Source organism: Desmodus rotundus, chromosome 8 (assembly GCF_022682495.2).
Source record: "Desmodus rotundus isolate HL8 chromosome 8, HLdesRot8A.1, whole genome shotgun sequence".
NCBI classification, from domain to species: Eukaryota; Metazoa; Chordata; class Mammalia; order Chiroptera; family Phyllostomidae; genus Desmodus; species Desmodus rotundus.
The window spans coordinates 43839673-43852589 of record NC_071394.1 but is presented as its reverse complement, the minus strand read 5'-3'; the positions used below and the strand labels follow the sequence as shown (position 1 = coordinate 43852589).

The window sequence follows — 12917 nt, the reverse complement described above, 5'->3', positions numbered from 1 at the left end:
GCTATCTAACATGTGAGAGCTGGCACAGAATTTTACTGGAGCTAACAAAAGGTCAGAGGTCTAAAGATATAAATATTTGACAACCACTTGGGGTAGAGAAAACCTATAAGCTTTGGAACAAGACAGTGAGGAGGTTGGGTCCTCAGACAGCCACTATCAACCTTTCCTTACTGCGGGCAAGTCATTTCATCTCCCTGCCTAGGACTACCTAGAAAATGGGTCTAAATCTTACTTTGTAGGGTTATTGTGATGATTAGTAGAAATATACATATTTCTAGCACCATGTGTGACTCGTAGAAGCTACTTGATAACAAGACATTATTTGTATTTCTGTTATTATTGGAAAAAGTTCAGTGTCCTGAGAATATGCCAGTATTATCATTTTAAAGTCTGACAGAATATTCATTTACTCTGACAGAGCTTTTCTTAGTTTTGGTTGACTTCTATTTTACTCAGGCCAGGAGTCATGTTAATTAATTTGTTGGATTAGTGGTATATGGCAGATTTAAACTAAAACATAATGTGAGCGATTGAAAGAAGACAGGCATTGTTAATCTTGTGAATCAATTTCATGGGTGGAGCCAGTGTTCACTGGCTGTTTCTATTTTTGATTATGTTCCGTAAGAAGCAGCTAATTTTAGACTGTAGTTTCAAACCTTTCAAGTATCATGACGCATTTTCCTTTGATGTGCTGTATTCCTCTTTGTGCTCTCAGCACCTAGCCCTGTGCCTGATGTGAAGCAGGTGTCATGCAACCCTGGGCGGATGCAGAGTGTGGCCGGGACTGGAGGCTGCAAGAAGTAGCAGACTTGACATGGCTGCGGATTAGTGAGGAGAAGAGCTATTGGCCTAGGAAAGTGAAGTCTTGTTTGGTGAGACGAGTGCATTACATGGAAAGTAGGTACCAAAATATGTAGCTCTGGAGGAGTACAGCGAGAACTTCAGAAAATGAACATGATGCTCTCTGGCTAATGAGAGAGGGTCTATGCTCCACGTGACTTGTAGGACAGAGGGTGCTCAGGAAGCAGGTCAAGCACACTGTCCAGACGCATGGGCAGCAAGGCCCAGCACGAAGACTGAGAGTGGGCTAGCTCAACGCTGGCCTTGGGCACTGGTACCCTATGCGATTATTTCCCTCTTCAGTGAAATGTAGGTAATCAAGCCAACTTAGAGGGATAAGGTGTGGGGATTGAGGAAGCTCATTCACATAAAGCGATCTTTTAAAAATATAAATCAAAGCATGCCATTCCCTACTGACACCAGGTCAATGGCTTCCCCATGTACTGAATAAACCCCGTTCCTTTCAGTGTCCTGCAAGGCCTTCCCAATCTGGGCCCTGCCCACCTTCCCAGCTTTACTTCAAACCACACTTCCTCTGTCACTCAGCTCCAGCCACACTATCTCTCAAGTCCAGGAGACACTTTTGTCCCCCAAGTCTTTGTTCCTGCCGCAGGGCTCTCCCTCAGCAAGCTCTGCATCTGCAGGGCCCAGGCTCCCTTTGACTCTCAACTCCAATGTCTTCTCTTCAAGAGGGCTTTGCCGTCCACCCTAGTGGATCCCTTGCTTGATTTCCTTCAGAATGTTTAGATTCTCTGAGATCTTGGTCCTTTATTAGTTTACGTTTCCACTATTGCTCTCCCAGACAAAAGAGAAAACTCCTTCAGCGCAGAGGACGCGTCTGCCTGTTTTCCACCGTATCCTGAGCCTGGCACACTGCTGGGCACAGACGACATGCCCGGGGGGTCTGCCAGATGGGTGCGTGATTGAATGGCCGGGAAGAACTGGAGCTTGGCTGGTGCACTGCGCTTACCTGAAATCGTAGTGATCAGCATTGTGGAGCGTTTTATGACTGCCCCTTTAGCTCTTTCAGAATAGGGAAATAATTTATAACATACTTAAAAAATTACAACATAGAAAAATACGTACATAAGTGTAAATGACTGTTATTTGTTACAACGTGAAATTAAAAAGTGGTTTCTTTTGATTTTACTTATATGTAGAATCTAAAAAAAAAACCCCAAGTGAATAAATAAAACAAAACGGAAACAGACCCATACAGAGATACAGAGAAGAAGCTGATGGTTGCCAGAGGGGAGGGGTTGGGGCCTGGGTGAACATACACACACACACACATACACGCACATACACACACATACACATACATATATATATACATACATAAATGAATAAATAAATAAACAAGCTAAGTACTGTACTTGTCAGAACACACAAGAAGAAAACATAAAATGGAAAGGAAATGGGTTTTTACATGTTTCCATCTGCAATGGGAGGGTAGGCTGGAAATTTTTCTGTATGTGCCTGCAGGGTTGTACTGTAAATATCTGTTCACACAGAACATCAGAGGGTCCTTTTTTTCTAACCTGGACAGGGTGTTTGTAACTTTCCTTCAATTTGGATACACACAATACATAGTTGAACATAAATAGACATTCAACAGTTCCAGCAAAATTCCTACTGCCAAAGAGAAGAAAAACGTCAGAGTAAGCTGTAAAAAAAAAAGTGCTTGGTTTTTAAAATACAGAAATGGCAATTCGCAGCATTTATACAAATTGCCGTGTACTGAGGGTTGCAACTCTGAGAGTGAATTGTAAGAAAAGTTGCAGCTAGGAGCATATCTGAGGACACTTGTGTTGAAGTAAAGGCTTAGTCAGTGTTACAGCATCCCGGCAATCTGCATAGCGTCAACCAGTGAGCTTTGTATTGGAATTGAGACTTTTTGTATTGATTTTCTTGGATAAAATGCTTTGACTAACGCTACCTAAAATGCTCAAAAAGAAATTTATCTTGGTTGAAATCTTACTTAACTTTTTAAAAATCCCCTTTACATTTTGGGCATATTAGTCTGAATAATATCAGTATGAGTATTTAACCCAAAGGCTGGATGGATTTAATTTTTTTTTTGCTATAATTTTACACATACTCTGTGAATTCTATAAATACACAGAAATGTGAGATTGTATCAGCAGAAAATACATATAGCTTTAAAAAAGTTAGAAATTAGAAAGCGAAGATCCATAGTGAGAGAGTATGGGGGACTAGAAATTTTAAGGCTAAATAATAAATATTAAGTTTTTCCACAATGTCATACCTCAGAAGTTAAATGTAAGTTGCGTGAGACTACTGGCACACTGAAATTTCTTACATATGTATATTTGTGCGCTTTTCCATTCTGCATCAGTATAATCAGCATATATTTTCGTCTTCAAAAACCTACTTAATAGAACTACTTTGGAGTTGTTAGAAGGGGCATGGGTATTTGTGGATCACAGAGGAAGTATTCTTTGTGGGTGAATGGAATGAAGTCCAGAGCCCCAGGACACACCGAGCCAAGTAACAGCCCAATTTGGACTTGAGATGACACAGTATCAAGCATCTATAAATACAGCCCTGTCTCTCTGAGGTTACCTCCCTGAGAAATCTAAAAAGGGAAATATATCTTTAATAACCTGAGACCAAACAGTCAACCCTTGAATATTTTTAACAGAAAGAACTAGTGTTTAAGATATCTTATATTTTACTTTAGTTTTGAAAAATATATTTATTGATTTTTAGAGAGAGAGGAAGGGAGAGAGAGAAAGAGAGAAACATCAAAATGGGAAAGAAACATTAATAGTTGCCTCCCATACGTGTGCCAACCGGGATCAAACCCGCAACCCAAGTATGCGCCCTGACTGGAATCAAACACGTAACATTTTGGTGTATGGGACGACACTCCTAACAACTGACCCACACCAGCCAGGGCAGTTTAAGATATTTTTTAAGTGGCATTTTCACTTTCAAATGAAATAGTGCAAACTTTTTAGGGTGTGGGAAGTAGGCTTACATCCTAACGGTGTTGTAATGAGGCTAGGATTTGACAGTTAGCATCTCTGCAGCGAAGGTCAACTGGGAGGGCTACGAAGGAGGAGGCAGTTTAAGAGTGGGATACAGAGAAATAGAAAGTTGGCTGAGGATTAAGAATGTGCTATGACTAATCCACAGGTGGACAATATTTCACAGAAGGCCCAGAAGATGCTGCTCTTGTCTTTTAAGTATGAACAAATATTGCCATAACATATAACTATATAACTTTGTTTAGGATTGACTTTTTTTCAACAAAGAAGGTTGTGCAGAAATGCTAGAGTGATGTTTTATGCTTTGAAAGGACCGCCACCGTCTGCAAGAAGATGCCCATAATCTGACAACACTGTACAATTGACTGTTACCTTGGATACAAGGCTGGCTCTGTATGCTGCTAGTTGCTTCAGGTACTCTTTCTTCGCAGCCTCGGTTTTCTTTTTATAGACCTGGAACAACAACAAAGAGACTTAAATTAGAAAGTGCATCTGCTTTTGTTTCCAGCTCAGTACAGTGCAGAATGACAATTGCACACACAGAAACACACAATTACATTATGTAATAATATATATCTCCCCAAAGATTGAATTCTCTTACTGAAACAGATTTTTAAGAAGTATGGCAATAGGCTAGATAAGGAGATTAACAATAATAAAAATTTCCGGTTTATGTAAAGCATATGAAACGATTCATCTGGTTTACTCTGAGAGTGGAAGTAGTGGCATTGAAAGATACTACTGAGGAAGGCTCCCAGGGAAACGCACGTGAGCAAAGACACCTTCACATTCCTACAATGAGCAGATAATTCTACAGCGCATTCAAATCCTGGTACATACGTTCCGTGTAAATGTAAAACCAAGGCCAGAGTTCAAAGATAGCCAATGATGTTCAGTAAGAACACCAAGGGAACAGTACTGGAGTTAGTAGCTTCATCACTATTTTGAGATTTTGAGCCTTGAAGTTCGATTTCAAAGACTCAGGACTTGGCGATGGCAGTCAGACGACACGTTGGGGGGTGGAGGGGGCCCCTGCGGCTGAGGACTGCAGGCCGCGCTGTGCCACACAGCCTGCGCTGGTCAGGTCCTGTCCCACAGAAACTGCAGGCACCCCTGATCTGTGGGCTGCGCATTGTGAGACGGTAAAAAGGTTCAGGAATGAATTTCAGTAACCAGAAATTTTTATTTTTCAGTGGGAATTATCCTGAAAATATAAGTGAAATCATCCTAAATTAAGCGAAAGTACTGAAAAATGACTTGCTGCTGTACGAAAGGTCACATCACCAAGTTAAACAGAAAGGAGTCGTTAGAGTCGAAAACGAAGGATTAGCGGAGTGGACGCCCGTGGCTGTCTGCTACCATTACACTAACTCTTTCAAGCCTTCAGTATCTCTTTTTCTCCACAATCTCTTGAAATCATCCTTAAACAACAAAATATTTTTCATCATTTACTGTGTAAATAGAAGTGTATTTTTATCAACAGCTATTTTAAATTTCCCACATCTTGAATTTTACAGCAGGAATGAGGCTTGGCTAGTATTTTATAATGCTGAGCTAAAAAACACACAGATTAAGTACTGAAAAGTGGCTTTGGAATTAGAGTAGTTAAATATAAATTATGTCTAAAGACCAAATATCTGCCAAAGTTGGCCACAGAGGTCAATTTATGGCTTTTAATGCCGAAGGGGTTCTGCTGAGCCCAGTCCCCAACTGGGAAATTCAAGATGCGAGAAATATTACTTACTCATGAATATTTTAATTAAAGCAGAACATTTACTTAAGGTAAACAAATGACTGACCTTGTGCACAGAGGGACAAAGGACCCTATAAATACATGTGAGAGTCATTCTGTTCTTTTAAGGAGGTCTTCAGCCTAGACTTGTATATTTAGCATTTTGATATAATGAAAGGTGATTATAATAAGGCAATTAAGAATTCATACAATAGTATCATATAATCATTGTTCCATCTTTACTAAATATCAAACTCAAGAGACTTAAAAGTTTTATATTTTAAATAAAGACCAATAAAGCCTTTGGTTTAAATACAAGGGTATTCTAAATTTACTGAGCTAATTATTAGAAGTCGAATTCGAATACTTTTTTTGAAATGTGGATGTAGAAACAAGTGCATGCTGGGGTACGGCAAACACCTTTGAATAATATGCCCCGTGTATATTACACGCCTTGGTTCAGCCACAATCACAAAAACAAAGCTCTCCTGCTTTTTATTGATTTTTTTTAACCTTGAGAGACAGATTTCTGTTTCTTGATTTTTCTTCAACCATATCCTCCAAGATATAACTTATGATTAATGAGTTTAAACTGATAATATTTACATTTACTTTTAATATCTTATAATATTTCTAGAGGATTTTTCTCCCACACAGATAGAAATCCCATTCAGGCCTTTAAAACAAATATTTAGTAAATACTGTATATTTTTTATGGTAATACACATTTGTATGCTCTAAGCACTTATATCATATTTTTATTAATACGCCACTCCAACCGACCCCAAGGCATCTAACTGGGGTTTGCTGAACTTCCAAAGGCAAATCTAACGCGCTTTGGTCCATGGCATTGCCCAAGCATCATTGCATCATTTTCTTAGTAGCAGCGTATGCAACAGTATTGCCAAATGGCCTGGTTGTAGCATCTATCGCCTTTCTTGCATTTGGTATCTACTGAAACAGCAACAGTATGACTGGGGCTATCCATTTGCTGGGCTCCCAGTAGTCAACATCGCACAAAGTGTTAACTCTCCTAAAACTTGTTGATTAACCACCACAGGAGAAAGGTGGCTAACAATGTATTGCAGCCTGAATGTGCCCCCTGGTTTCACTTGGGGATCAATGTTGTTATGGGATGCCTGACTAGCATTCAGAGTGCCCTGTTTTCTACAAATGGCTCCCTATTGGCTATTGACAATTAGCTACGTGAGATCATTGCACAAGTGCCTAAATACCACTTTAGAAAAGAGTAAACTCATCATGTCACATTATATGGATTGATGGATTCGCTCTTTCCTGAATAGCTGCAGATGTTCACAGGGAGGATTCAAAGGGCAGTGATTTCAGGAGGTATATTTCTGTCGTGGTGTTTAAAGGGGAGTGGCCCAGATCAGGATTAAAATCTGAGTCAACTTTCTTCACCAGTGGTTTGGACCCTCGGCCTTTGAGGACCACCTAATGGTTCCAGTGCAAGACACTGCTGTCTTTCTGATGAGTCCTTAGAAAATTTTACAAAGATGCTTTTTCAATTCTTTCTTTGCTGGAAACGTGTGAAGATCTCAAACATATGAAAGAATGATACAAATATGTACATATTCAACATACAGGTGAAGTGGGGGAAATTCTTACTTTAGAACAGGTATATAAAAGTCATCAGTAAAACATTCCTCAAAACTGTTTCAAAGCCTCTGTTCGTGGGGGGAGAAAGTCTTCTCACAGAAAGCACCGGTGAGGCTGACCGCCTTTGGCAATGAGCAGCCCACTGCAGTGATCTGACCTTCTAACCTAGGAGGATGGGTCTGATTTATGTCAAAGTTAAGTTTGGGAAAGAAACCGTCTCTCTCTCTCAGGGAAAGACAAATATTTTAAAGTTATGTGATTCATACAGTAAATATTAGTACTCAGTTGAGCTACAAAATGGCTTCCAAATGGTCTACAGCTGTTTGAAATAAAGTGCAAAGTTGGCCAGATGGGGATTTAAAAATCATAATGCATCATTTATCATTTTTCCCTAGCTCATCCAAACACGTTTGAATTCATCCTGTCCTTAGTTATGTGCTGTGGCTTGTTATTCTAAGAAAGCTCCCATATCCTATCTAAGGATTGCATCGCAGTAGTTAAACTAAAACATATATAATGGCTAAACTAAAACATACGTAGATAGACATCAAATAGAAATTCTACAGAATCCATATCCTGTTCATGTAATCTAGTGATTCGCGGAATCATTTTTGAAATGCTCTAAATACCAGCGGTGCACATGTTTTCACAGGCTAATTACCCCTAAGTGAAGCCAGCAGTCCAATATCAGTGACTATAATAAACTCAAATAGAAAAAATTCTAATACAATCTGTCACTTTGCTCTTTTACTTTCTGCTCTTTACCCAAACAATCCATTCAACTCATACAAAAAAAGCAAACTCTTATAAATGCCATTTAATTCCTTCTTCCTTCCTTCTTTTCTGTTCAGGCCCCTAGTTAATCTCTAGTCATAGTTTATTTCAACCAAGACTTTATAGTAACACTAAGAAAAAATATACGATTCTTCCAATATTGTATTCCAGTCAAGCCCTGAACAAAATTAAAAGGCGTTTTTTTGAGGTTGACTTCAAATGCAGTTTTCTTCCCCCACTACAAGTTCATATTTATAGAAAATGCTTGGAAATACAGTTATATATTAGAAATAATAATTTAACCGCAATTTTTGCCACATCCTTTAGAAATTAATGTTTGCAACTTCTTTCAATGCTATTATTATTTAGGACAGTTAAAAAAGGCACATCTGTATTTTATATAGAACTCAGTCCTCAAATGCGGTTAAATTCCCATCTTGTGTAACTTGCTCAGCATTTTCTTAAGCATTCCAGAACTCAAAGAACTTTAAAAAGTAGTATTCAGAGGACTGAAAATATTATACATTGTGAGAAAAATGTTGCTATCAATTCTTGTCGAGAACACCTGAATGGATTTAGAAGGCCTGCCTAATAATGGTGTGGCCTGTTTCTGGAATGGTAGGTATCAGAAGCAAGCCACTTTTCCAGGAAAAAAAAAAGGCTACAAAATATATCTGTTCATTTATTAAGTGCGGATGACTGTGGCAAGTATGATGTCATTCAATTACATGTAACAATATATTGAGTGCCTAACAGATGGCTGCTGTGGTGTGAGGCACTGGAGCTACAGGTTGAAAAAAGGCATTAGAAATATGCCCATATTGTGTGCATTTTTTGTGTGAAGCACTTTATATACTTGTATATTGTCTTCGATTCTTTCAACAAAAATCTTGCAATGGTTTTTATCATTTCCGTTTTTACAGACAAGAAAATAGACTGGAACAGATAGACATTTTACCCAATACCTTACGGCAAGTATGGCAGACCCATAGTGTGAATCAAAAAGTTCCACCTTTGTTTACTCCATGGCTCCTCCTAGCGGCCTGACAACTCCCTGGATGCCTCTCTCAGACACATCACCTCCGGGGCCTGCTCTCTTTTTTTGTTTCCTACAGCTGAAGCTCCAGGACACAGGGCAGTGCTTGGTACATAGTAGGTGCTCAGGAAATATTTGTGATTGAGGGTAGAGTCCTTAGTCTCAGCTTTTTCCTTCTGTGAGTCCGTATAAGCATGAGTGCTCATAAAAAAGTACTAAATTGCATCTTCCACATCAATGGAAATAGAGATTTTGATATGCAGCTATACAACCCACCCACCCCAAACATTTTTATCAATAATACATAAAGTACCACCAACTTGAATGATTATTATTTTGTTAAATTCTCTCCCTGACAATGTCATGGAAACTTTCAAGTGAAATGTTTGTTCCCCATATATGAGCATAGGATATTTCTATATGTGTACATGTATGTTTATGCTGCATGCAATAATCCCATTTATGTTCCAACCACTGTATGTACAGGAACACATATAGTAAACATTTAGCAGTAAAATATTCTCACCATTTCATGTAATTTCAATCTCTCAGTGTCAAATTTTCAGGAATATTAGACTTTTCTTCTACAGTTTATAAAATGAACAATTATCTCACACATCCCTTATTCCTAGTTTAAAAAAAAGTTTGGGAAAATGCATATGGAAATGGCCAAGATAAACATGTGTGAAAGTTATATAGTGCAACAGGATTTAAGTTAACCTTAGGTATTGTTGACATGAAGTCCAAGTTTTATTCTAAGATAAAGGGGAAAGTAGGAAACCCTGGCGGCACTTATGGAGTGGGTGTTTGAGCACCAATGAGGAGTAAATGATTTGATTCCATGGGCTCGGAGGATTTGTCAGCTGCCTCATAAGTATAATTCTGGCTCTTCATATCCCTGCTGCTTCTAATTTAGCAGGACAGGCTCATAATTGAAGCAAATTAACTATTTACACTTGCCACTTGTACCAGGGGAAGAGGACACAGCAGCAGGAAAGAATGAGTAGGAAATTACATTCTTCCCACTTGTGTCAGATCTCCCCTTATACAAACACATTAACAGTAATTTCATGAGGCGTCAAACATAGGAATAAATAGCGAGGGATAAAATAATGAGGTGTTGCTATTGAACTGAACTGCTATGGCGAATATCCTTGGGTATGAATTATGCATCCTGAAAGAAGGCATATGTTACAGTATTCAAACAGTTCTCTGCAAGTGCTCTCTGCTCATTAGGCTCTGGATCTCGAGGTAAATCTACTCTCCTCTTCCATCCTCGGCACCACGAGCATTTACAGAAATACACTCTCTGGGCCCGGTGGGCTGTGGTTTCTCCTGACTACATCAAACTCTGAACAGGCCTTCCACTCCATTTTTAGCTTAACAGCATGTTTATTTAGCTCTTTGGCTGGAGCTTTAAAGCCATTTAATGTAATGTAAACAAGAACATTTTGTTTGTAATTTGCTAAACGTATTACAGCCTGACTGTGTCTCCAATTAGGAACTTAAGGTTCATTTAGTCATTTACATCTGGTTCTGATTTAAGGTGACTTTCCTTTTCCACTTAAGAGCTGACTTGCTGTGGCAAAAAAGGACCCAAGAACGCTTTATAGCTCTTTGGACCAATCCCTTCTGCTTCGAAGCTGGACAGACTCTTTCGTTTAGAAGGGCTTGATTGGCTCTCTATTGTCACTGTGGACCCAGACCCTAGACTTCAACGACCAGAATCAGAGACTCCAGAAGTAATGGAGATAAACAGGAAATTGAGCTGGAACCTCATAAAGAAGATGCGGAGGATTGCTGAAACTCCAAGGAGTGCTCATATGCAGGGCGTGATATTGTTACATTATTATTTTTCTCCTTCTGTCGGTTCCAGTCAGTGAAAGATAAGTGGCAAAGACCAACATCACAGCAGTACTTATGTTTTATTTCCCTTTCTCCATCTGGTGCCTTAAAACAACTTGGTATGCCTCTGAAATGGGCTCTCCATTGTCTTACTTTTCATTAGCATTTAAAACCTCCAGCTGGAATCCCAAACACACTTCTCTCCCATTCCACATTCACACCACCTTCCAAAGTGTTAAAATGGAGAGAGCTCTGATCCGTGCAGTTTGCTCAGTGGCTTTGGTAGGAAGGAGTCTTAAGGGAGGTTTTGTGTTCATGGAGGATTTTTATCACTTCTTTCAGCTTTCTTTTGATTTTTCTTCCTTGAGAGAGTCTTCACAGAAACCAAAGTACATACAGTTTCTCGCTCACCATTGGGTCTGAGAACAAAGACCTGCCCTCTTGCAGTGGCTCCTCATCCCTGCGTATGCCCCATGATGGGGAAGCATGTGGTGTAAACACACACCAGTTCTATCAGTCACGTTCCCTCCGGCTGGTGAGAAAACACTCAATGGCAATCTCACCAATAGCTGCTTTTCCTTCAATATTGTAATTTTCTGAGCCCCTAACAAGTCATCAATAATTTTGACCATTTTTCCCATTCTGTGTTTATCTTTGTAGCTGTTCCTAATGGGGGGCTATCATGACAACGGGACTTCTGAGCGACTGGGGCTCCCGAAACCCCCGCTCTTCACTCGAGTCAACTGCCTACACAACGGGGCTGTCCTTAACATGCACCGTTGTCCTGAATGTTGAAGTTCCAGGGTCTGTCTCTTCTCTGCCCTAGCAACATGCCTTTAAAAATACATAGCAGCATGTGCGCTCCCCAATTTGAATATTAAATGAGAGTAAAATACAATTAATTTAAGTTTGAAACAGGGATATTACATTATGTTGGCACAATGAATCAACATAAAGGGAAAGAACAGGTGGTAATACACCATAATAACACTTTTGGATATTTTGCTAAAATTCTCTTTATGTCCAAATGTGCATTCTAGGCAGGCATGTGCGCTATGCTGGCGATTTTTGCAAACTGTTAGGGAAGGGCTGCCGTGCAGCAGCAGAGCAGTGGCCCACCGATGCGATATGCCCCCTTTTGTAAGCACAGCATCTGATTTCGCGTACTGGACTCTCTCCCTCTGCTTGTCCCTGGGATGGGCCTGCATCCTGGGTGTGCCGTAAACCACGCTTTATACTACCCAATGAGTTATGTAGGGCCAACTATTATTTAATTTCATCCTTCACATATAAAACAAATTCTCCAGAAAACCCTCAACTATTTCCGGCAAAGGAAATACTTATTAAATTTGAAATAAAAGTTACTTATTACAATTGAAATAAGCTACTTACTACATTTGAAATAAAATTCAGAGGGGAGAGGGGAAAACATTGTGTATACAATTAAAAAGCCTTAAATGTTACATCCTAATCATGATAATATCTCTATCAGCAAGTCTCAGCCCCAACTCTGAAAGGCAGAATTGAGAACGGGAGTAATTTCCCTTTTTAACAAGACAGTAAAGAATAGTGACTCTCATGTTCCTTCGGTCTGTAAATACCTTGTATGTCTAGATAAAAAGAAAGTGAAATATCTTAATGTTCCCCACTTGCTATAATCAACATAAAAGCCCTTATTGTAATAGAATTAGGGGTTAACCCCTACATATTTATATTTGCTGCCTTGAGGAACTACCTAGGTCTCATCATAAGAACATAATTCCTTAAATATATAACCACTATGCGGTCCACCTGAAACTAATATAATATTGAATGTCAATTGTCATTGAAAAATAAAAACAGGACATTTTTCTTTTCCACCAGAAACATGGGTACAAGTAACTGTACTGACTTTGTATGTTGCCAATGTAAAGGACCAGCCGTGGGTTAGGGAAGGGCGCCGTAGGCTTCTGCCTTTTAAAACCACCAGTCTTAAAACCACATGAGTTCCTCTAGTGAAGGTGGGAAATGATTAAGAAAAGTCACCTATCTGGGGTCAGAACAACCGATAAGGAGG

The 12917-nt window shown here is 39.4% G+C and overlaps 1 protein-coding gene across 3 annotated transcripts in view; it reads right to left on the bottom strand.

Moving 5' to 3' along the window:
- TOX (thymocyte selection associated high mobility group box) overlaps positions 1-12917 on the bottom strand; it is a 304021-nt gene that overhangs the window by 17991 nt on the left and 273113 nt on the right. For all 3 annotated transcript variants that reach the window (XM_024572271.3, XM_045181717.2, XM_045181718.3), the window contains one exon: positions 4227-4307. In XM_024572271.3, the coding sequence (XP_024428039.2) occupies positions 4227-4307 (81 nt within the window). The remainder of the gene's footprint in view (positions 1-4226; positions 4308-12917) is intronic.